The 25,891-nt window shown below is 34.3% G+C and overlaps 1 protein-coding gene across 4 annotated transcripts in view; it reads right to left on the reverse strand.

Moving 5' to 3' along the window:
- The window catches only part of P4HA1 (prolyl 4-hydroxylase subunit alpha 1), a 76,723-nt gene that overhangs the window by 13,932 nt on the left and 36,900 nt on the right, over positions 1-25,891 (reverse strand). For 3 of the 4 annotated variants that reach the window (XM_019745965.3, XM_019745961.3, XM_019745963.3), the window contains 5 exons: positions 18,503-18,742; positions 16,480-16,676; positions 13,303-13,479; positions 10,848-10,918; positions 707-806 (listed from right to left, as the gene is read on the reverse strand). In XM_019745965.3, coding sequence (XP_019601524.1) covers positions 707-806; positions 10,848-10,918; positions 13,303-13,479; positions 16,480-16,676; positions 18,503-18,742 — 785 coding nt within the window. Of the gene's footprint in view, positions 1-706; positions 807-9,744; positions 9,816-10,847; positions 10,919-13,302; positions 13,480-16,479; positions 16,677-18,502; positions 18,743-25,891 lie in introns of all 4 variants that reach the window. The other variant, XM_019745966.3, reaches the window with a different exon arrangement.

The following is a 25,891-nucleotide window of genomic DNA, read 5'->3' on the forward strand; positions in this document are numbered from 1 at the left end:
TTAGATATAATGCTATTGCACACTTAACAGACTGTAGTATAGTGTAAACATAACTTTTATATACCTTGAAAACATGATGTTTTATATATGCTGGGAAACCAAAAAATTAGTGTGACTCACTTTATTGTGATATTCGCTTTATTGCTATGGTTTGGAACTGAACCCACAATATTTGTGAGGTGTGCCTGTACTTAAAGTATATGGGGTTTCTTTTTGGAGTGATGAAAATGTCCTGGAATTAGATAGTACTGATGGCTGCAAAACCATGTGAATATAACAAAACCAGGGTAGATTTTATGGTATGTGAATTATATCTCAATAGAAAAGAGAAAAAAATAAATTATTTAAACAAAAAAATTACCCTGGTACCTGACCGGGCTAGGAATGACAAAAAAAATTACAGTGTACTTAATATTTAGTGTTACGTATTTTTCATTTCCCTATAAATTTATACTTGACAGAAAATTTTTAATGTTTTGACAGGCTTTAAAGGTCACCGAACAATCATAATTTTCCCACTGCTTATGAAGATCACTTTGCAGGTTTCAGCTTAATTATTCACTTTTACAGTCCCAAACTATCATGCAAATTGAGTGCTGCCTAGACAGTGTCAGGAAATCTCATCTGAAGCATCTTGTGAAGAAGTGTAAAGATAACTTAAGGATAATGTGAAAGCATATAATTTAAAGATAATGTGATTACTCACCTGTAATTCCTCTGCTGTAGAAACATCTAGTCCTGTTAGATCTTGTATTCTCATATTAATTCGAGACACCACAGGGTTTTCGTAGCCAGAGAGCCAAGCACTAAGAACAAGAAGAAAATATTAGTTTTACTGATAATGTTCCAATACATGAAGACCCATAAGTATCATTTAAAAAGCCATCATATATGGGACAGTACGCCTTTATTATAGGTATTTGGTTGATCTGCTTGTTTGGTATGATTTTTTTTTACTAGTGAATGCTGTAATTTAAAAAGATGTTATAAAAAAATAAGATGTTATATTTTTAAGTTAGAGGTTGGAAAGGAAAAATCTAATTTCATTTTTTATAGAGCTTTTATGAAAATAGTAGGATTAATGTAAGAAGGCTATATAGGGCTATCTACATTGAGATTTTTTCTAAATTCTGAAAAAATACATACCAAACTGAAAACAATTGTTCCTTCTCGGTTAGGTACAGGAATTGATTGGGGTGGAGGTCATAGGGTTTTTAGTCTGATTTAGATAATGCTACTACTTTATAAGAAAAAAAATTCATGTATTACTTGCATAAATAAGTTTTTAAATGGTACCCATACACACCCAGAAGGATGGCTATAATAAAAAAGATGGTCAATGACAGATGTTGGGGAAGATGTGAAGAAAGTGGAACCCTCATACACTGCTGGTAGAAATGTAAAATGATGCAGCCACTTTGGAAAACAGTTTGGTAGTTCCTCAAGTTGTTAAACAGAGTTACCATGTGACCCAGCAACTCCAGTCCTATGTGTATACCCAAGAGAAATTAAAACATATTCATACAAAAACTTGTACACAAACGGTCATAGCAGCATTATTAATGACCTAAAAGTGAAAATAATACAAGTGTCCATCAATTGATATCAATCAACTATCTGTCAATCGAAACAAAAAATGTGATATATCCAGATTATGGATTGCTGTGCCATGAAAAGAAATGGTGTACTAATACACGCACAGCATGGATGAACCTTGTAAACATGTTAAGATAAGCCAGATACAAAAGGCCACATATTATGATTCCACTTATATGAAATGTCCAGAATAGGTAATTGATAGATACATGAAGTAGATTAGCAGTTGCCAGGGGGTTGGGGGGAAGAGGGAAAGACCCTTAATGGGTACAGGATGTGTTTGGAGTGATAAAAATGTTTTGGAATTAGATAATGGTGATGGTTGTAGCTCAGTGTAGCGGAAATAAGAAGGATCCAAGAATGTTATTGTTATAAAGGATGTAGCTGACAAATATACTAGGAACTTATTTCTCCCAACGTGATTGAGTTCCTGGTAGAAGCAATCTAGTATGTCAGTGTACCTATCCTTTCTGCCTGGCAACAATTTGATAGATTTTTGAAATAAGCAACCAATTACTGACTTGATTTTTATAGATATTGCAACAAAAGATTGGCAAGTATTCTAATAAAGTTTCAAACTAAATACATCTTGATAACTGTTCCTATTCCATCCTGGCACCTAACACCCACAGAGAACCTGTCTTCTTCTTCTGGTATCTTCAACTTCCTTCCCTGCTACTACCAATATTTAAGCGTCCCTCCATACCTTTTTCTCTTGTACTTTGGTAGAGGCACTGTTCTTCAGCCTTACAGGGGCTGGATCTGCTACTGTGTTTCCCCGAAAATAAGACCTAGGCGGACCATCAGCTCTAATGCATCTTTTGGAGCAAAAATTAATAAGATGCGGTCTTATTTTACTATAAGACCGGGTATAATATAACACTGGGTCTTATATTAATTTTTGCTCCGAAAGACACATTAGAGCTGATGGTCCGGCTAGGTCTTATTTTCGGGGAAACACAGTATGTATGTGTTCTAATCTACCCTTTCTAACTCCATTGGCCTTATTCTAGCAGATATTGCCTCCCTTTTCACATTTAATCTTTTCCTTGATGATGCTTGCTTACTTTACAGCCTGAAGTCTCCTGCTACCAAGAACACCTTTCCTTTGCCATTCTAGCAGTTACCATTGCAGTCTTTCACTTTCACTTTTAAAATTATAAAAGCAAGAAATGCTTTTTATATTCAACAAATGCTCTTGGGACACTGGATAACCACATCCAAAAGAAGTGGTACTCATACCTCATACCATATGAAAAAAATTAACTCACAAGGGATTAAAGACCTAAATGTAAGGGCCACAAGACAACATAGGCATGTCATGTGTCTTTGTGACCTTAAACGGTGGTTTAGTTATGACTTGCGTCTAAAATATATAAAGAATTATTACAACTCAATAAAAGATAACTCAATTTAAAAATAGGCAAAGGATCTGAATACAGTTTTCAAAAGAAAATATATAAATGGCCAATAAGCACATGAAAAGATGTTAAACATCATTAGCCACCCTGGAAATGCAAATCAAAACCACACCCACCAGGATGGCTGTAATAAAAAAGATACAATAACAAGTGTTGGTGAAAATATTCAGAAATTGGAACACTCCATACATTACTGGTGGGAACATAAAATGGTGCTGCTACTTTGGAAAATTGGCAGTTCCTCAAATAATTAAACATAGAGTTCCCAAATCACCTAGCAATCCTACTCCTAGGTATACACACGAGAGAAATTTAAACTTATGTTCACACAAAGACTTATACATGAATGTTCAGAGTAGCATTGTTTGTAATAGCCAAAAAGTAGAAACAACCCAAATGTCTATTAACATGTGAATAAGATAAAATGTGATGTATCCATGCAATGGAATATCATTCAGCCATGAAAAGGAATGAAGTACTGATACTTCAACATGAATGAACCTTAAAAACATTATGCTAAGTAACAAAAACCAGATACAAAAAGACATATGATTTCATTTATATGAAATATCCAAAACAGACAAATCCAAAAAGACAGAAAGATTAGTAGTTGTCTAGGGCTGGGCTGAGGATTGGGTGGTTATGGCTAAAGAGTGCAGAATTTCTCTTTGGGGTAATGAAAATGTTCTTTGGGATAAAAATTGATTGTGGTGATGGACACACAACTCACTGAAAATACTAAAGTCACTGAATTGTACTCTTTAAGTGAGTGAATTGGATGGTATGTGCGTATCTCAATAAAGCTATTTAAAAAAAAGAAATTTTATAAAAATTTCAAACAATACAAAAGTATATGAAGTCCCTTTCCTTGTCCCGCTCCTCACAGATCAACACTATAAACAAATAGGTATATATCCTCTCAACACCTTTCCGTGTATAAACAGAGAATTTAAAAAAAAATAGGAATGTATCTACCCTCCAATCTCCCACCTCAATACACACATACACTTTTTTCCCCTGAAAATACTTCTGACATCTTTCCAAGTCAATACACATAGCACTACTTCATGCAAATCAATTACCGTGGTCAAAAAATACATAACATAACATTAACCATTTTAACCGTTTTTTAAATATGGTAAAATATACATGACAAAATTTACCATTTTAACCATTTTTAAGTGAACAATTCAGTGACATTAAGTACATTTACAAAGTTGTGCAACCATCACCACTATCCATTTCCAGTTAGAGATAATGCCCTCACGGTTCATCCATGTTGTAGCATACACCAGTACTTCACTCCTTGTTAAGGCTGAATAATATTCCATTGCATGGATACACCACATTTTGTTTATCCGCTCATCCATCAATGGACACTTGGGTTGTTTCCACCTTTTGGCTATTGTGTATAACGCTGTTATGAACATAGTTGTACAAGTATCTATTTGAGTCCCTCCTTTCAATTCTTTTGGGTATGTACCTAGAAGTGGAATTTCTGGATCATATGATAATCCTGTGTTTAACTTTTTGAGGAAATGCCAGACTATTTTCCACAGTGACTAGACCACTTTACATTTCCACTCCTCGCTTTTTAAACTATTGCTTTTCTTTTTAAAATAAAGTATCTTTAATTCCAAAAGGACCATGAAGGTCTGTCAATAAACCACTGGTTAAATAAGGTTATTTCTAATTTTTCTCTATTATGAATATTGTAATGAAATTTCCATTTATCTTTGCACACTTGTGGAAATATCTCTCTGTAGGATAAATTCCTAGATGTGGAACTGCTAGATGACTTTTACATTTTGATAAATAATGTCAAACTGCCCTCCAAAAAAGTTGCAGATTTAGACTCTCACCAACTTATTATGAGAGTGCCCATTTCCAAAAATCTTTGCCAATCTTAGAGGCAAAAGTATTTTGTTTAAATTTTTAAAAATGTTTTAATTTGCACTTATATCAAAAATTATCTCAATGGAAGGTTTGAAGCTTAGTAAAGTCATTGATGACTGAACATTTAAAAAACTGTTCTGTTATCTTACCTGTGGTTCTGTTATAGTCACTAAAGAGGAAAATGAATTCTACTGATGCATGGGAAGTTATTTTACTTCATTTGACTTTCATGGAAAAACCTCTTCAAAATATAAGAATCTTCTTAGCTGAAGAACCTCATACATTTAAAACACTTTATTCATCTGGATCCCATCCTTAAACCATTACTGCAAATCTGTCTTCAGCAACATTACTGTAGACCTATCAGGTAGTCTAAGAAATTTGCTCTGAATTTACACTGTTGTGACATTGCGAAAAATTCAGTGGAGACAATGATACTGTAATATATGGTAATTATCTATTCTTTAGGAGCTGGAAGTCTTATTCCTGCATTAAATTAAATCATCAGAAATCAAGGTTCTTCTAGTACTCAGTGTTTTAGCTGAGTCAGAATAAAGTCACAGCATTTACTGTAACAGGAAAAATCATTTGAAGAATATCTTACCTTTTGTACAACTATAATTGAAAATGTCACTAAATGCTACAGTTTTTTTCCTATAACATAATTTTGTGCCACGGCCAAAACAGAACTCTTTCTCCAGATAATTTCGTATATGTCCCTTTTCTCCATTAATAACAAGATAACCCAAAATATCTTCCTTTTGGTCTTAATGACAGGAACCTGAGAACTAAGTTTACATTTAAATTGTGAGTAACGTTTCAACATTTTTTTCCCCTTTCTAATGAGTTTCTACTGTTAAAAAAATCTGTAATATTCTTTTAATATATGATTTTTAAAAGTATCACTAGAATGCTTTATTTGAGTAAGGATTAACATTCTCACACTGCTTGACTGTATTTCTAATATATTAGTGAGAAAGGCATGCTCAAGTAAACAGGCAGACAATACCATTTGGGAGGTTTTGGACTGTTACAAAACTCCAAAGGAAAATGTGAACGATGTAATCTGTCTTCGTCTGACCCAACACATATGAAAATTAACATCTACAATCAGCTAATATAAAACTACCATGCGATTTTTTTGCAAAAGCAAAAGATAATGCAGGATCCAAAGTGCCAGTTACAGAGGGCAAAACTTTCAAAACTTTTTCTCTAAGTGCTTGATGGTTAACAAAGAAAGGCTAATCACCTAGACTGGGAATTTATCTATTCCCTTTGGTTTTCAGTGGGACAATTATACAATACTATAGATCTGTCCATTTCAGTGATTCCAATCTGAGAACCACTAAGCAACCCAATAGAGGACAATGCTGTTGTTAAAAGTTATTCCAACTTAAAAGTATATCTGAAATCATTCAAAGCTATTTGTCTTTGCCTCTATATTGTAAAAATATTCATACACTTTTTACACTATATTTGCTCCTTACTAATGTGGGTAAATTCAATCTTGAGTTTAATAAAAGATCCAATTGTTTTTACTTCAGAGTAAAAAAAATTAAAACCACTTCCAAGAATAACCCATCAGAATCAAAGAAGCACTAAACTGTTTATTTGCGTATCTCATTTATATTACTTTAACTGGACTTCATGAGCTCACACAACTAAACTGTCTTTTCAGTGTACATAACTGAATATTTACCTTTCAAAAACTAAAATTCCATTTCTCTGATTTAGCCAAAATTATTAGCTCCTCCATTAACCAGCTGTAGTAAATTTTCACTTTTTTTTTTAATATTGGAAAAGACAGAGGTGACTTGCCAAAAGTTAACAGTCAATAAAGTAAATAAAAACTTTGCGTTTTTTAAACAATAATGGATTCCCACACATACTTTGCCCAAAGAAAATTCTACTTGCTGAACATTGAAACATATTTTCACTTCCAGAGATGATGCAATCACTTAGAAATTTCTCAAAATACAGATATTTGGAATTCCCTTCTGATCCTTTTAAAATACAAATGGTTACAGAGCAAAAGGGATTACATTAACTAACATCAATACACATAAATTCTTTCTTCTATTTTATATCTTATATGTCTTTTTCAGAGGAATAATACATAAATGAAACAATAAAACACTCATTCATTTCACTTGTAGGAATCTTAAAAATTCATATTTACAGTGATGGGTAGATAGTGTCTAGACGTATCTATTAAATTCCCAAAATAAAAACTTTCTGTGTTAAAATGTGAAATGTAGTGGATATTTTATGGGGCAAATTCCTTCTTTAACAGTTAAGACCCTCTTTTTTAACATATATGTTTTATTTTTAAAAGGGTTGCTGAACAATTTTCATAATAGTAAAGATGAAAATCACTGTGCTATGGAATTCCTTTTTTACTAGGTTGTTTTGAACAGAAACACACACACTGCACATTGCCCAGGCTGGGTGAGTTTATTTTGGTGTTGCTCAGTCTTCTAATGCTAACTTACTAAATGTCTGCTGCTATATAAAATATAAAGTATGGTTGTACCTTTCTTAAAAATCTAATAAAATTGCTTTTCAGAGCTACAAAATTAGAACATTTAAAAAATAAATTCAAAATGTTTAGAAATACTTAGTTCTTAAGGAAAAAAAATGTTTATAGGTCACCTTTCCAAGAGTAATTTATTTTGACTTCTTGGTAAGAGTCCCATGACTCCGTGGGCTGGCTATTTCTTCAAAAGGTCCATTGTATAATAGAAAATTTTCAAAACTGACTTCCAAAACACTTAAGTTCACGAATTTTTGTTTTATATGCTTCCTAAAAGTATGGAAATCTGGAGAATTTAGACACTTACAAGCCTTATGACAGTAAAAATGTCTAAAATCATGCAATAATCTCTGATAAAATATGTAATGGCTAAAGCTATGTTTTCTTAAAAATAGATAAGGGGTTAATTTTTTTAGACCTGAATAAGGTCTGTAATAAAATGGAAAATTAGCTTAACTTAAAATTAGAGTTAATTATAATGCACAAACATTATAAATCATGTCTCAAAATATATCTATACAAATTAGTTTTTGCAAATCCTTACCATCTATTAGTGTTCCTGAATCAAAATTATAGTAAAGTTAATTTTCTTTATGTTTTCTAACTGGGGCAAGGGAGAAGGTAATTGTACAGGGCAATTAAGAAACCAGGATATGTGTGTGGGGATGTTGAAGGTTCACATATGAAAGACATATAGCTTTGCCCAAAAAAGAATAAGGAAATGAATCAAAGAATAAGGATGTAATCTGTAGTTTTGCTATGACTGACAGCAGTAATATTCAAATTTTTTTGTTCGAGTACAAATAGTTGTTAAAATCTATGTACTCCTTTGCATAATTTTCTAGTTGACAATTGAATTTCTTTAACATAATTGTTGCAAAGGATTTAATTCTGTCATACTAAAAATAGTGGTAATTTCTGAAAAATGGTTATTTTTTAAATGTATCCAGTAGACTCTAAATTCCACAATAATGCCTACCATTAAAAAAAATACATAAACAAAGTATTTTTTTAATACTTGGAAATTTTAAATTATTCCTTCTTCCCTGCCTTGAGCCTGCATTTTCATTCCATTCTTATCCTAGAAGACTGGTTCTCAACGGGGTGAAGAAGTGGAGTCCCTGAGGGTGGTGGTGAAGATTTTGCCCATGAGGGGACATTTTTGATTATGACAACTGGAGTAAAGAGTGCTACTGGCATCTAGTGGATACCAGAGATGTGGTTAAACATCCTACAAACCTCAAGACATCTCCCAACAACAAAGAATTATCTGATCCAAAATGTCAGTAGTGCTAAGGTTGAGAAGCCCTGTCCTAGAGTAATATATTTCTATGCCTAAAAGTCTTTTTTCATCATACTACACTTCTCTACAATAAAAATATTTATATAACTTGATAAAAATATAAATTTCCTGTAACATAAAGGTCTAAGTGTTACAATAATCTCTTCTGGAATGAGTTACTACAATTATTAATATTAATAGTACAGTTAACCTAAATAACATGATTAAACAATCATTATCAAGTATAAAAGGTGGAAACATTAAAATGTTCCTCATGAGATGGATGAGGCTTATTTTGCTATTTTCAGTTAGGTATTGTATCTGTGGATAAATATTACTTTTTGCTAGAATGAGACTGAATTCAGCTCAATGATATTTCTATTTTCATTTTTATGAGAACTGAGAAACCTTTACATAAATAAGTAGGTGGAAAAGGAGTTACATTGGAAAAATGTCACTTACTCTATGAGCTTCTGTTATATACATAAATTACAGTTATCAATTGTTAAAAATTATTTCAGTAATCCATCAGCTAGTAAGTAGGTTCTCTTTAAACATTGTTTAAAAACAAAGAATTTGAAACAAATTAACTTCCAAAGGCAATCTCTGAAGGTATTTACTTTCTTAATACCTACAGCTAGCTACTGGGTGACCGACCGAGAGATGTTTAAACGCAAGCTTTACTACAGGGACCAAGTTAGGCCTTGTTCTACGAAGGGTCTGGGGTAACTTCTCTTCCTTCAGTATGAGAGTGTAACTTCACCTTGCTGGTAGGGTTTGGGAAGTCTCAGCAGGGTTTCTGAAATCTAGTCAATTACTCTGGAAAAGCTCTATTAACTGCCCCATAACCATGTCTATTTATTAGTCCATCTTGAAAATTCAGGCACAGTTGTCATCAAATATCTATGCCTAACAGCCTAGGTCTTTGAAGCCGTATCATGGGTTTTATGAAAATTAGACTCTCAAGAAAGAAAATGGTCTAAATGTGACTAAAATTCTCTCCATTACTCCCTTACCTCTTAGATACTCTGTACTGTGCTGTGGTCAATTTTCCAGTCTCAGGGTCATGTACTGTAGCTCGGCTCAGCTACAAAAAAAGAGAAAGGACAAGGACTTACTCACGTAGCAGGCAATTTTGGACTTTTGTTTTATTTTGTTTTGCCAAGCCACAGGTGATTGGAGGGTTCAGATTGGACTGGATGATAGGTAATGGGTTCAAATCAGCAAAAACATTTAGAAAGGTGGCAATAAGAAAAGCCACTTCCAAATCAAGAGAAAACAAGTTGACAAATTTTTGTTGTCGATTTATTGTCCTTTCACTTTTTTTAAGGAAAAAAATTGAAGCTGTATGTAAATGATTTATAGCAACTGGGTTTCACAGGAGCTTTCTCAGCTCTAGAAGTTTAATGTTCTTTAAATATTCTGATAAAAGAATAATTAGTAGTCTCTTTAAACTCATTTTTTAAAACTCTCACCAAGACAAAACGGCTGTTAAGTTTTTCTGGCAAAGTAAAAGGCAACAAAATTCACAAGTAATAGTAGTTGGAAGACAGATCAGAAGCATAACTCTGTCCTTTCCATTGCCAACTTTTAGGTCAGCAAGTTTTTTAAAATAAAAACTCCATCAGGAGGAGTATAGATTACTCCAAAATGACAATGGTATTTTACAAGATGTATGAACAAATAAATGCCAATACAATCACCCATGAAGGACGATGTGAATTTACTGCAGTAATTTATGAGTGTGAGAGAACCACACAAATAAAGACTACTCCCAGATTAATCCAGGCTGCGTCTTTTTCTTTTTTTCCCCTTTGGCAAGAAAAAGGAAAAAGAAAACAAGTATCAAGCCATTTCCAGGATATTTAATTCCTGACCTGAACAGAGATGCAAAGCATATTAATTCCCTAAAAATAACAGACCAATTTAGAGTAAAAACAGAACTTCTAGTTAAAGGGAAAGACCTGTGAAACACAAAGCAGTTTATCCATGCGTGCATAAATAGGCAGTGACTTGAGCTGGAGACTGAAAATGACCTACTTCCTTTAAATGAAGAATTCCTGTAGGATGTACAAAACACTCATTAGAGATCGAAATATGCAGCATACACATCTCTTACCTTTTGCTAATTCTGTAATGTACCGTCTCCAAGTCTCCTGTTATTGGGTTTGAAATGGTGGCTCGCCTCAGCTGTGAAGCCAACCATCAAAATACTTGCATTACAAAACAAAAAAATGAATCACATTTATCCAACCAGTCAGAATTTGGGAATTTTTACAATGGAGGCTGAAAAGAGAAAATGACTCCATAGACTTCCAGTCACCTTGTGTTGAGCTTTGAAAGCCAGTGGGGTTTTTTTTAGGTTTTTGTAATTTTTAAAAGTTATTTTAAAAATTGTTTTTGTTTTTCATGAATGGAGGGTACACAATGAAAAGAGATTAAAAATTAAATTTTTTCAATGATTAAAGGATGTGACTGTGAAGAAAGGAGAAATTTCTAAAATTTGAAGTCTATTTATAGTTATAAGAACGGCTATTTGCAGTTAATGATCCATTCCAAACTTTGGATTTTAATTTTCTTAGTGATGGAACTGTTTTGCAAAGGTATAATGTTCAAAATCGATCTTTTCTTCCTTCAAGGTATCTGCTCATATATTTCACATATACAGTGAAATAATCTTGGATTGAGCACAAATGCAAATGAAATGAACTCATAAATGTTAAAAACAGTACAAAAGAGATGACAGCAGAGATAATTATTTTAAACTTTTTTTTAAATGGAGGATGAGTCAGAGGTTAACAAAAGAACATGAGTTTTTATTGCCATTGAATCCCTTGGTCAAAATAACCCAACTGAGGCATCCCCTTTGAAGACTTTGAACTCCAAACCTAGAGGTATGAGACTTGATTTTTAAGTTGAAATGAATTCTTAATAAATATTCTACCAAGATGTTTTGGTTTATGGACCACAAATAATGGACTAAAATAGGAATACAAAAGAGAATGACAGAATATGATGTAATTATAAGTAGAGATTTATAAGAATTCCCTTGGAGGGGCGGCCAGATGGCTCAGTTGGTAAGAGCCCGAGCTCTTAACAGGGCTGCTAGTTCGATTCCCACATGGGCCAGTGAGCTGTGCCCTCCACAACTAGACTGAATACAACGAACTGCTGCTGAGCTGCCAGAGGGGCAGCTGGATGGCTCAGGTGGTTAGAGCGCAAGCTCTCAACAATAAGGTTGCCAGTTCAATTTCCCACATGGGATGGTGGGCTGCGCCCCCTGCCTAAGATTGAAAATGGCAACTGGATCTGGAGCTGAGCTGCGCCCTCAACAACTCGATTGAAGGACAACAACTTGGAGCTGATGGGCCCTGGAGAAACACACTGTTTCCCTATATTCCCCAATAAAAATTAAAAAAAAAAAAATTCCCTTGGACAACACCCATATATATCAGACTTGTCTTTTCCATTTAAAATGTAATCTTTGGTAAAAAAACAAACAAAACAAAAACACAAGAAGTAGAAATTTGGAAAAGTATTAAAATGTAAGAAAAACAAAAATTCTAACTTTTAAGTTTATTTTGCAATACAGATATCCAGATAATGCAACCTTTACAATATAGCAAGGATCAGCAAACTATAGCCCGTGGGCCAAATTCAGCCTGCCATCTGCTTTTGGAAATAAAGTTTTCTTGGAATATAGCCACACTCATTTTTGTACTTTCCGTGGATGCTTTTGCACTACAACAACAGAGCTGAGTGGTTGTGACCAACTATATGGCTTTCAAAAAGCCTAAAAATTATTTACCATGTGGACCTTGACAGAAAAAAATCACCAACTCCTGTGCAAAAATATGGCTAGTGTTTACTTAACAATCTCTTTATGAAAGTGATGGCAGTTAGTATTTTACTATCAATAAGACCAAAAAGGTTTTAAGAACAAGCTGATGGGAAAAAGGGCAAGAGCATAAAGGGTATTCTTTCTCACATTTTCACAAAAAAAGAATTTCTACACTAACCACTAAGTTGATAGGATTGTGTTTACATTAAACTGTTTTTCTTATTAAGATTAATGAGGTGGGTTGAAGTCAGAAAACTATGTTATTATTTCAAAGTAGCATGATGCTTGTGCTCAATTATATCTTTCTAGTAAAAATGTGCTTAAAAGGGAATAAAAATACTTCAAGTATTCTTTCAGATAAAAATATAAAACATATGAAGAAGTTGGTCTTGGATTAGTCTCTGAGATTCAAGGGTTCCAAAGCACATAGAAAACTTTTTCAGGAAGATGCTGAAACACAAACTTGTTAAGTGTGAAATAAAAATTTCATCTATGATTTTCATAATTAAGAGTTTAAAACCCATTTGTAGGATGTTACTTGTGTTGATAACAAAGTGAGGAAAAGTGGAATCAACAGAGCTTAGTTAACAATTCCATTACGTTGCAGCAACAATATCTAAACTATCTGTGGGGTTATTGTCATATCACTTATCATTTCTGTAATCATGCAAAGGAAAAGCTGAATAGCAGGTGTAGTAAATTGAGGAGAGAAAAAAAGAAAAAAGTTGTTTACCCTTGGCTTTGCTAGATCTTTGACAATCTCAATTTCTGCATCAGAAATTATATCATGGAAGCGAACAATACGAGGCTTATCCCACTCATCCTCCTGTTTGGCTGGAGCCAGAATAAATTTAGGATTCCGGTTTCCATCATGGTAGCGGCAAAAGAGTTTTTTCTGTCTCCGAGGAGTCTAAATGTAAAGAAAATGATAAATATATTAGAGTAATAATATTTTTAATGCTTGTTCCTTTGCAGATAATAAACAATAATCATGCTTGTGTATACACAGAGTATCTGTGGACGAAAACACACAAAAGAAACAGTTCTCTGCAAATATTTTGCAACAAAGAGGATGTTTGGGCTTTTAAAATTTTTATTCATGATTATTTAGGCCTAAATAAGAAAGAAGATGAGATTTGTCTTTTAACCCTTCTCTCATCAAAATAAACTTCAGGTGTTATAAGTATGAAAGAAATAATGAAATGTTTATGGAAATATGAGTGACCAGCATTGCTACACATTTCACAAAGTAACCAGGGAAGCACCCAGAAAGTTTCTAAAAGAAAAAACAAAACAAAACCTAACCAGGTTTTCCTAAAACACTCCCAGTTAAATGTTAAGGACCAAAAAAGGGATTTTTTTTTTTTTTTTCAAAGCAAAAATGAAAATGGGTAGCACTGAAAAAGAGATAATAGGGGACAGCCCGGTGCTCCTAACTCCGAAGGCTGCTGGTTCGATTCCCACATGGGCCAGTGGGCTCTCAACCACAAGGTTGCCAGTTCAATTCCTCGAGTCCTGCAAGGGATGGTGGGCTCCGCCCCCTGCAACTAAGATTGAACATGGCACCTTGAGCTGAGCTGCCTCCAGAACGGCTCAGTTGGTTGGAGAGTGGGCTCTCAACCACAAGGTTACTGGTTCGACTCCCACAAGGGATGGTGGGCTGCGCCCCCTGCAACTAGTAACGGCAACTGGACCTGGAGCTGAGCTGCACCCTCCACAGCTAAGACTGAAAGGACAACAACTTGAAGCTGAACAGCACCCTCCACAACTAAGATCGAAAAGACAACAACTTGACTTGGGGGAAAAAAAAAGTCCTGGAAGTACACACTGTTCCCCAATAAAGTCCTGTTCCCCTTCCCCAATAAAATCTAAAAAAAAAGAGAGAGAAAATAAATTATTAAACCAGGAGCTTTTATTAGTGGGTATTAAAAATAGAGCGGTCAACGAAACAAACAATGTTTCTTTCAATCATCTATGTATTATATTAACTGAAGTTACTCCACTGCTGATTCTTCTTTTGATTAAACAAGTATATATATATACATACACATATATACATATATATATATATGGTTAAGTGTTCAGATTTCCAATAGTAAGCACATATTTTTATTGCCTTTAATAACTCTTAAGGAAGAGAGCAAAATAGAACTCGAAGTTTAAAACATTAGTCTGCTAATTTGCCAGTTTGTTGATATGACACACACACACATATATATATACATATATATGGAATATTTGTTTTTGTTTTAATTACTTAACATGCTAAAACAAATAATGATTCATGTTTATTCTCCATGTACTTTATTTACCTAGAGTCAAATCCAAGACATTATATCAAATACATCTTTTATATAATGATGAGATGGATTTACTTTGAGAAAAATGATGTTCTTTGATCTTGGGCAGGGTTGATGTGTGTGTCATGTCAACAAACTGGCAAATTAGCAGACTAATGTTTTAAACCTCGAGTTCTATTTTGCTCTCTTCCTTAAGAGTTATTAAAGGCAATAAAAACACGTGCTTACTATTGGAAATCGGAACACTTAACCAGATATTTGACGATATTACGAAACAACTGTAAATGTTTTCAGATGTGATAATGGTGTGGTTATTTTTTAAGAGTCTTTATCTTCAAAAGATAGTAAAATATTTAGATGTGATATTTTAAAAAAATGTTTCAAGAGTCTAACAAAGTGTCACCATCTTTGTATTTACTCATAGCTCCCAAAGCAAAAGTAGGCATGTTTTTCTAGGACTCCATGAACTTCGCTATCAAAGTGTCAACGTAGATACAATCTACTTATTTGCTGTTAGAGGTTAGGCTGTCAACAGTAAATCATCAAATATCAAAAAGTCATCAATACCAAAATGTAAAGCCCAGCTTAAGTTTATTATTAGTAGACAAAAAGTTAAACGCTATTCAAATATTTACACTTAAAAGTATTTAACTTCAAAAATTCACCCATCCACTTCCTTCTACGTATGCCTGAATTCAGCTGAACACTAGGACCACATGATATTCTTTAAAATAGGGTACCATTATCAGTGTTGGGAAACAATGTATATCATATCCATAATGCACATTATCATAAAAAGGCTCTGAAAAGTCCTGAGGCTGAACAAAAACCTGTGTTCCCTAGACTTGAACTTTTTTGTTTGGGGCCTATTATCTATTAACATCCTAAAGCACCAGTACTCTAAGTTACAAATACATATAGATACACAATAAACAAAAGGATGTTTATAGACACATCTTAGCATTATAAAGAATAAATCTCTCCTTGTGAGGGGTGTAAATGTCTAACTATTACATTGCTTTGTACACGTGAAAGTAATAAAAAAACAAAACAAAAAAATGTTAAAGTCAAACTCTATTGAATGTCTTTCTGCATTTTTTATATTTCTTAAATAGACTAAAACAATTCACTAAGCAATCTTGTCATGGTTGACCAGCAGCAAAGCCACTAGGGATTACTGAATAGATGAATCCATGTTTCATAGTATGGATTAGAATGGTATATTATAGTATTTCTATTTAAGACTGCGAAATCTCTTTTGCATTAAGATATAAGGAAAAACTTTACCACTTCCCTTAAATTATCTTATCCTTCACCTTAAAAAAATAAGCCTTTTAATCTATGAAAGGGGTAATATTACCAAAAATGCGTGTAATGGTACATGATTCACAAGCTTTATTTTAAAGCTATTTTACTCACAGCTGGAGCATCTTAAGTGTGACACCCACAATAAGATGATATGGCACACTGTAATGCTTTATGCAGTAATTATTATTTTTATCACATAGGCTTAAATATAAAAGAACTTGATTTATTCTGGAACTATGTACAAATACATACACACACACACACACACATTCACACACACACAATTGGCTTTTCCACTTTACCATTTTGATACCCTCCCCACGGCACAGCATTTCGTACTTCTGTCTCTCTGGCAGGTAATCCACAGCAACCCCTTTTTTCTTCGGTGTGGTTTTTTGATCAGATTGGTCACCTGAAGTAGACTTATTGGCATCTTTTTCTTTAGCCATTATATATTCAAAATATTTTAAGTTACCATTAGCTCTCTGATGTTCTGGATCTATTAGAAGAGAAAGAGAGCATGCCCATGAGTAAGTTTACATTGTTCAGACATCAGAATACAATAATAGAAAAGTAGAGGACCATGTAAATTACCTTCCAAACCAGGATGCTTCTGAGAATGAAAGGAGGCACTAATAAAAATTATACTAAAATAGCAGGTGTAAACGACTACTGCCCCAAGAAAATCAGGACATACAGTCACCCTATATAAAAAGAGTTCTGGAGACAGAACCAGCCATTTATGTCAAAGTAGCAATCATTGCTTCTACTTTGAGAACTTACTAATCAGCCAAAGGAACTATGTATGATCAATTTGATGTCAAATGAATTTTTAAAATACTACTCCTTCTATTTATTTTAAGCAATGGGAAAGATTTTTCTGAAACTGGAGTGTAATCACCATGGAGAAGACATGGTATGCAGTTCAAAAGCATCCTTTACCACAGATGTATTATAAATACAGAACACAGCCTGCTTCTGAGGGCTGAATGGATTTCAGCCCCAAAGTTCTAAGTGAGACAGAAAAGAGAAACTAAAGATATAATTTTGCAAGAAGCCAGAGTCCACTAACTACCTCTGAATTGCTAGTCATGATTTTTAGCTATCTTTTAGTAGGGGAAAAGAGGACTACTCCACCCATCCGGGAGAAAAACACCCAAACACCCAAACACACACACACACACACACACACACACACACACACACACACACACACAAAATGCAGAACAGTATGTAGAAAGTTCACTTGTGGCATTAATTGATGTGTTTAGGAAATCTAGCCTTATTTGTAAAATATTTCTTGTCTTTGAGAAACTGTTCACAATATATGTTGTGATATACAATATGAGCCTAATTTTGTAAAAGAAAAAGAAAAGTGTACGTGGGCAGGGAAAAGGAGTATATACAATGAAACAAAAAACTTGTGGGTATCTTAGGGTGACAGCTTATGGACAACTCTTCCATATCTTTGTCTATTTTTAAAATTTTTCTACAATTAAAATATTTTTGGGGTCAAGAGAAAAAAATCACTAAAATATTGAAAAAAAAGGGTACTTGAACTAATATTTCAATTTATTAATTCATTCAACTAAGAAATAACCTAATTATCAAAAGTTCATTTTCAGATGACCAATCCTTTTGAACTGTTTGCCTCTTCCAACATACGCATATTTACCTACTCATAAAAATAACTTTTTTTTTTAAGATTCAAAGCTTCGTTATATACCAAGGGCCACCTGAATTTATGAGCATACAACTCCACCTCCAGAGATTCTGATTTAGTGGGTCTGGGGTGGAGATCAAGGAATTTTCATTTCTAATAAGTATCCAAGTACTTCTAATGCACATGGTCCCTGGATTGTACTTAGAGAAACGCTGCATCTCTGTTCAAAATACTAGTGGTAAAATCCTTATAAGATAGCATGTTTCTCTAACATTTGAATATTACAATCAAATATATTTTCAAGCTATTTATTTAAAATCACTATTTTTTTTAATATGAAATGCAATAAACCAATGACATCCTTCAAAGTAAACTGGTTAATATTTAATATAGCAACATGGTAAATAAACATTTTTGACTGAGTTAGCTAGGTTAGCTCCAAATTTGAAGAATACAGAGCAGAGAAACACAACCACTGTTGTAGTACTATTATGTAATAAATGCCAGTTGCCATTTACTGAGAGGATAATCAGAGAGAAGATAAAGATGAGGCACATGACTTCTAACGAATAAAAAGTACCAAAGCTATATGATGAGCTATATAGTCATATATACATACATATATATGACCACTAACCTTGAATTAGGCCAAGTTAACGTACCTAGTTCAAGAAGCTTCTTTGTGAGCAGAAGTGCTTTATCGAGGTCCCCCTGCTGGTACACCGCATAGCTCAAATAATCGAGAACAGAGACTTTATCAATGGTAGAAGCCTCTCCTTCATCCAGCTGCCTTAGTGCTTGTTCCATCCACAGTTCTGTGTGGTAATAATCTGCTTCTGTATAAGCCACTTTGCCCAACTCAAAACAGTCCTCTACTGTTAGAAAAGATTTGTCTTTTACTCCTATGGAAAGAAAACAGAGAACTTTGGGAATCTTAATACTGCTTTATATTTATTTAGGACTACACAGCTTTCAACATGCTACCTCACTTTCATTTGAAATCCACAACAACCCTCTGAGGTAGGAAAAGCAGGTATTACCCTAAGTTTATAAACAGAGGAACAATTACAAAGTAATGAAGCAGGGCAAGAATCACACAGCTAATAGGGTACATGGGACCTAGACATCTTAAGACTTCAATTATCAACCATCATACCAAAATGAAACATCAATTAAGTTGAAACATGTACTTTTCTAACACAGCTTGGAATCACCATGTGAGATATATCTATCTTCCTCCTAACCAACAATCTGGGCAAGAGATGAATGGACAGGAAGAGAGGCAAACCTGTCATTGGTTCCTTCCCCTTTCCCTTCTCTTTCCCTTTCCTTTCCCAACAGTATTAATGAAATATAATTTACATACCATAAAGTTCACCCGTTTAAAGAACACAACAGTTTTTAATATATTCACAGAGTTGTGCAACCATCACTGTAATCTAATTTTAAAACATTTTCATCACCCCAAAAAGAAACCCTGTAACCATTAACAGTCACTACCCATTTTCTCCCGCTCCGTATCCCAGCCCTAGACAACCACTAATCTACTTTATTTCTCTATAGATCTGCCGATTCTGGTTATTTCATATAAATGATATCATACAACATAGGGCCGTTTGTGACTGCCCACTTTCACTCAGCATGTTTTCAAGGTTCACTCATGTTGTAGCATCCTTCTTACCGCCAAATGAGAGTCCACTGCACGGACAGACTACATACTGTTTTTCAGTTGATGGACATTTGAGTGGCTTCCGCTTTTTTGCTTTTACAAATGATGCTACTATGAACATTCACATACAAGTTTTTGTGTGGACAAATGTTTTCATTACTCCTGAGTATATACAAGTATGTAGCCATGGTGGAATTGCTGGGTCCTATGGCAACTGTATGCTTAACATTGCCAGGAACTGCCAAACTGTTTTCCAAAGCGGCTGCACCATTTCACAATCCCAACAGCAATGCATGAGGGTTCCAATTTCTCCATATCCTTGCCAGTGCTTGTTATTGTCCATCTTTTTTATTATAACCATTCTGGTGGGTATGAAGCAGTAGTTCATTGTGGTTTTGACTTGTACTGCCCTAATGCTGAGGTCGACCATGCATCTTTTCACATGCTTACTGTCCATTTGTATAGCATCTTAGTCTAGTCAAATTTTTTGCCCATTAAAAAATTTGGTTATTTGTCTTTTCATTATTAGAGTGCTTTAATATTAGAGTGATTAATATTAGTGATTAATTCATTATTAGAGTGATTAATTCTTAGAGTGCTTTATATATTCTGGATACAAGTCCCTTATCAGATACATGACTTTCAAATATTTTTTACCCACTCTGTGGGCTGTCTATTCACTTTCTTGATGGTGTACTTTGAAGTACAGAAGATTTAATTTTGATGAAGTCTAACTTATTATTCTTTTATCAGTGTGCTTTTGATGTTGGTATGTCAACTGCTTTCCAAAGTGAAACTTCTATATTAAGAAAGAGCTATTTGACAGTTCACATGAGATAAAATATAAATTGAAAACCAAAACACTTGGAAAAATATTTAAGCCTCATTATTCCTTAAGAAATATGAAGTTAAAACCCTAAAGAAAAATATTTTTAAACAACAGCCTACACATATAATATTGTATGTTAACTATAGTTTAATAAAAATATTTTTTAAAAAACACAAAGCCTACATTTACTGAGGTCTTACTACGTGTCAGGCACTTGTCACTCATTTAACTCTCAATGCGCTCTAGATGAGGGACTAAAGTAGACAGGTTATCTGTTGTGCTAAAGGTCATACAGCTAAGAGCCAGAATTGGAATCTGCATAATATGATTCCAGAAGTTTGTGCTAATATTATACCATAAAATGGCAAAATTTCATAGTGGGAGGGAACAGTAGACTGGTAACTTTACTTTTGAGACATTCAGCAATGAGACAAGAATAATAATTTTTATACCCTATGAACTGATATTACTATTTTTCAATTATTTCCTTGAGTTTAGTGCTGGGGGTTTGGGAAGAAACACCTTTAGTAAATAATTTGTGTAGCTGAATCAAATGTTATTGTTAAAAACTATAATAAACTAAAAGCAAGGAAATGTACAGGCAGATATGTCAACATAATAAAATGGTGTTTTTCATTAAGAAAGATAATTTCAAATGCCATATAGGAAAGCCAAAAAATCTAGACGGCAGTATGTCAAAATGTTAAACTGTTACCCTGGGGGATGGATTATAGGTAAGCTGTTTCCTAAATCTTGACAACTTTCTACCTTTTCAAATATTGTACAGTTACCATTACTTTCATAAGAACAAAGAAAATAATAGAGAAATATAGAAAGAAATGTAAAAAATATAATTTTGATATGTACAGATGACAGTAACCATATAACATTCCATCTTTATAAACAGTAAATCAGATGAGTTACTTGGAGATTTTAAGGGCCTTAGTATTTTATGTTGTTTTTGGTTTATATCATGTTAAGTAAGTAATGGAGAATAACTTCTGGACCACATATGCAGCAGTGGGGAGCTTCTGACACCTAGATATGCTGGATAAAATATAACAATTATCCATTTATACTATAGCCAAGTTCATAGGAATTAAGCAAATCTCTTGGGGCCAACACCAAAAAGGAACTTAAAACCCAGAAAAGTAAGGAGAGGATAAAGCTGCATCTACCTTTGAGGCAGTAACCAGATCAGAGAAGTAGGAGCTTGATTTTTAACCACCAAGCAAGGGACAGGAGATAAAGCCCTCAAGCCCAAGTAAAGTGCTAAGTTGGTCCTAAGAACCCAAGAATTACATTTTTAATGAATGCACTAGAAAAAACAACAACAACCTGTCAGCTGGCAAAGAGAAACAACAAAAGAACTTATTTTTCACAGTCTGCATTGTAGATAGGAAAAAAAATCCCACAGAATTTCACAGACATGCCCTCAGGGAGGTTTTGATTTCAAATTTACACTATCTCCATGGTATGGTAAACTACAGCCAAGCAATTAATTTAAAGTGGTGCTAGGTTGGTAATGTCATGGGACATCTAGCAGAAGCAACATTTATACTATGCAAAAAGCTCCCTTACCTCAGATTTTACAATATTCCCACACACAATCTGAAGAAGTGCACACACTCCAAAATTACAAAGCACATGATGAAACAAGCCACTATGAGCAAAATAAACAGAAATTATTCAAAAAACAGTATTAGACATTCTTCAAATTGTTCAGATATTGGTGTTATCAGATTAAGAATATAAAATAACCATGACTAAAATGTTTAAAGAAATTTTTAAAAATAGAAAATACAAACACACACAATACCCTAAAAAGGACTGGGCAGATTTAAGTAGGAAAAAAAAACAGAATTTCCAGAAATTATAAATAAATCAATGAAATAAAAACTTATTCGTCAGGTTAAACAGCAAGTTAGACACACATAAAAAGAGACTAAACCTAGAAGACAGAGCTGAATAAATTACCATGGCATATACAACCCAGGATGCAGCAGAGAGGAGGTATAAATAAGAAGTGCTAGTTAAAAAACAAGGAATTAAAAATAAGAAGGTCTAATTATGTCTACTTGGAGTTCCAGAAGAAGACAGAGAGAATGTGGGAGAGGCACTATTTACAGAAATAATGGTGGATAATTTTCCAGAATTAAAACACACGAAACTTCAAATACAGGAAGCACAAAGAATCTCAAGCCAAACAAAGTCAGTGTACGGGTTTCTTAAAGATGTGTTACATCAAGGAGGAAAATAATTCTAAAAGAAAAGCATGAGGTATAAGAAAGAATAAAAAAAGAAAGAAAGAAATTGGTGTACATATGAACCAATCTAAATTAAAGTGACCTAGGAGACTGGCAAAAATCTCAAAGTTTAACATTTTTTGGTGATGCTGTGGGGAAATGGGCACCCTCGCAGATTGTTAGTGGAAATGCAAAATGATACGACCACTATGGAGGAAATTGGGACAATGTTAGGAAAATTACCTATGCATTTTACTCTTTGATTCAGCAGCATACTTCTGGAAAAAATATCCCAAAGATCACTTAACAAAAATACAAAATCACATGCACAAGGTCATTGGCAGCATTATTTTTAGAACAGCAAAAGACTGCAAACAAACCAAATGTCCATCAAAAGGGGCCTAGTTATGTAATCTACGGCACCTCCACAAAATAGAGTAACATGCAGCTGTAAAAGGAAATGAGGATTCCTATATATGATATAAAGTGATATGTAGGGCATATCAATAAATTAAAAGACCAAGGTACTGAAAGTATTTATACCATCCTACCTTCTGGGTTTATATTGAGAGAAAATAGAAATATATATATATATATATATATATATACACACACATACATACACACACACACACATTTGCTTATATTTTCAAAAAAGAAACAAGGAAATAGAAAAGAAAAACTAATGAAATGGCAGTTTTGTATACGAAGAAGAAAGAAACAGGTTGAGGAGTACAGAAATGAAAGTGAGACTTCTGTCAGTGGACCTTATTAGTATAGTTTGAACTTTAAAAATATATAAAAAGCTTTGCATAATTAAAAATAATATGGGACGGGGCCAGCCTGGTGGCTCAGGCGGTTGGAGCTCCGTGATCCTAACACTGAAGGTTGCCGGTTGGATTCCCACATGGGCCAGTGGGCTTTCAACCACAAAGTTGCCGGTTGGATTCATCGAGTCCCGCAAGGGATGGTGGGCAGCGCCCCCTGCAACTAGATTGGTCTCGGCACTGGAGCTGAGCTGCTGCTGAGCTCCCGGATGGCTAAGTTGGTTGGAGCGCGTCCTCTCAACCACAAGGTTGCTGGTTCGACTCCTGCGGGGGACGGTGGGATGCGCCCCCTGCAACTAACAACGGCAACTGGACCTGGAGCTGAGCTGTGCCCTCCACAACCATGATTGGAAAGGACAACTTGACTTGGAAGAAATCCTGGAAGTACACACCGTTCCCCAAAAAAGTCCTGTTCCCCTTCCCCAATAAAAAAAAAAAAATTTAAAAATAAAAATAATATGGGCGAAATGGATGAAGGTGGTCAAACAGTAAAAGATGTATCTTTCAGTTATAAGACAAATAAGTCGTGGGGATGTAATGTACAGCATGGTGACTATAGTTAACACCTCTGTACTGTATACTTAAAAGTTGTTAAGAGAGTAGGTCTTAAAAGTTCTCATCACACACAAAAAAATGTGTAATGATGGATATTAACATATTGTGGCAATAATTTTGCAATATTTACATTATCTAAAGTTATTGTGTTGTACACCTAAAACTAACACAATAGTATATGTGCATTATATCTAAATTAAAAAGAAAAGATTAAATACTAATAATAGCATTTGCAGTTTTAGCTCTCACATGCTTTTAAAAGCTCATTTGATTTTCATGGCATGCCAATGAAAAAGGTATTAATGACAGAACCCCAAAATGGATATTGTCCAATAGTAACAGTTTCATGTTTCTATATTGGAAAATGTGTTACCACACTTCATTGTCAACACATTTAAAAGTACAATAGATATTTATAACCCAAAACAATATAAAAAATTTGAATAATAGAAGAGGACAAAGATAGACTATGAATTAAAAAATGAGCCTGAAATAGATTTTCTTTCAATAATAAAGATGTAGAAGAAGAAAAAAGAAAGAGGGAGAAGAATTTTTCCCAACTTTTGACATCAATCGTCAAACAGTAATTGTTAGACTCATAGTGGTTTAATGTTAATGTCAAAATATCTGGTCTCTGGGCTGGCCTGGTGGCTCAGTTGGTTAGAGCTCCATGCTCCTAACTCCGAAGGCTGCTGGTTCGATTCCCACATGGGACAGTGGCCTCTCAACCACAAGGTTGCCTGTTCAATTCCTCGAGTCCCGCAAGGGATGGTGGGCTCCGCCCCCTGCAACTAAGATTGAACACGGCACCTTGAGCTGAGTTGCCTCCCGGATGGCTCAGTTGGTTGGAGCACAGGCTCTCAACCACAAGGTTGCCAGTTCGATTCCTCTACTCCCACAAGGGATGGTGGGCAGCGCCCCCTGCAACTAAAATTGAACACGGCACCATGAGCTGAGCTGCTGCTGAGCTCCTGGATGGCTCAGTTGGTTGGAGCGTGTCCTCTCAATCACAAGGTTGCCGGTTCGACTCCCTCAAGGTGGGCTGTGCCCCCTGCAACTAGCAACAGCAACTGGACCTGGAGCTGAGCTACGCCCTCCACAACTAAGACTGAAAGGACAACAACTTGAAGCTGAATGGCACCCTCCACAACTAAGACTGAAAGGACAACTTGGAAAAAAAAGTCCTAGAAGTATACACTGTTCCCCAATAAAGTCCTGTTCCCCTTCCCCAATAAAATCTTTAAAAAAAAAAAAAAAAGAATTTATAAAGTCAAACTTCTGAAAAAAAACAGCAACCTGGTCTCCTAACCCCAACTTGTCTGACCTAAATAGAGAGATACAGTATTTTCATGGATTAGAAAATTCTATATTGTTAAGATGGCAATGCCACCCAAATTCTCCCCAAGACATAACACAATCCCAATCAAAATTCCTACAAGCATTTTTGTAGAAACTGACAAGCTGATCCTAAGATTTACAAGGAAACTCAAAGAATATAGAATAGCCTAGGCAATTTTAACAAAGAACATGGTTGGTGGACTTATCCTACTTAATTTCAATACTTACTATAAAGCTTACTTTATATTTATATATTATACATTTATATATGTATATTACTTTATTACTTGCTATAGTAATTCAGACTGTGGTGTTGTATAAGGATAGACATATAGATCAATGCAACAGAATCAAGTCAAGAAATAGATCAAGTGATTTTTCACAAAGATGCCAAGGCAATTCAATGGGGAAAGTCTTTTCAATAATGTTGTTCAACCAACTAAGTATTCATATTTTAAAAAACAAACATTGATCCTTACTGCTTACCATACAAATCTCTTATTGTGAAATCTGAAACTAAGAAACGTCTAGGAAAAAAAAAAATAAACAGGAAAAAAATATTAATATTTGACTTCAGGGGAGGCAAA

The sequence above is a fragment of the Rhinolophus sinicus genome, chromosome 15, assembly GCF_057876585.1.
Source record: "Rhinolophus sinicus isolate RSI-liver-muscle chromosome 15, RSI-T2T, whole genome shotgun sequence".
Taxonomy (NCBI): Eukaryota; Metazoa; Chordata; class Mammalia; order Chiroptera; family Rhinolophidae; genus Rhinolophus; species Rhinolophus sinicus.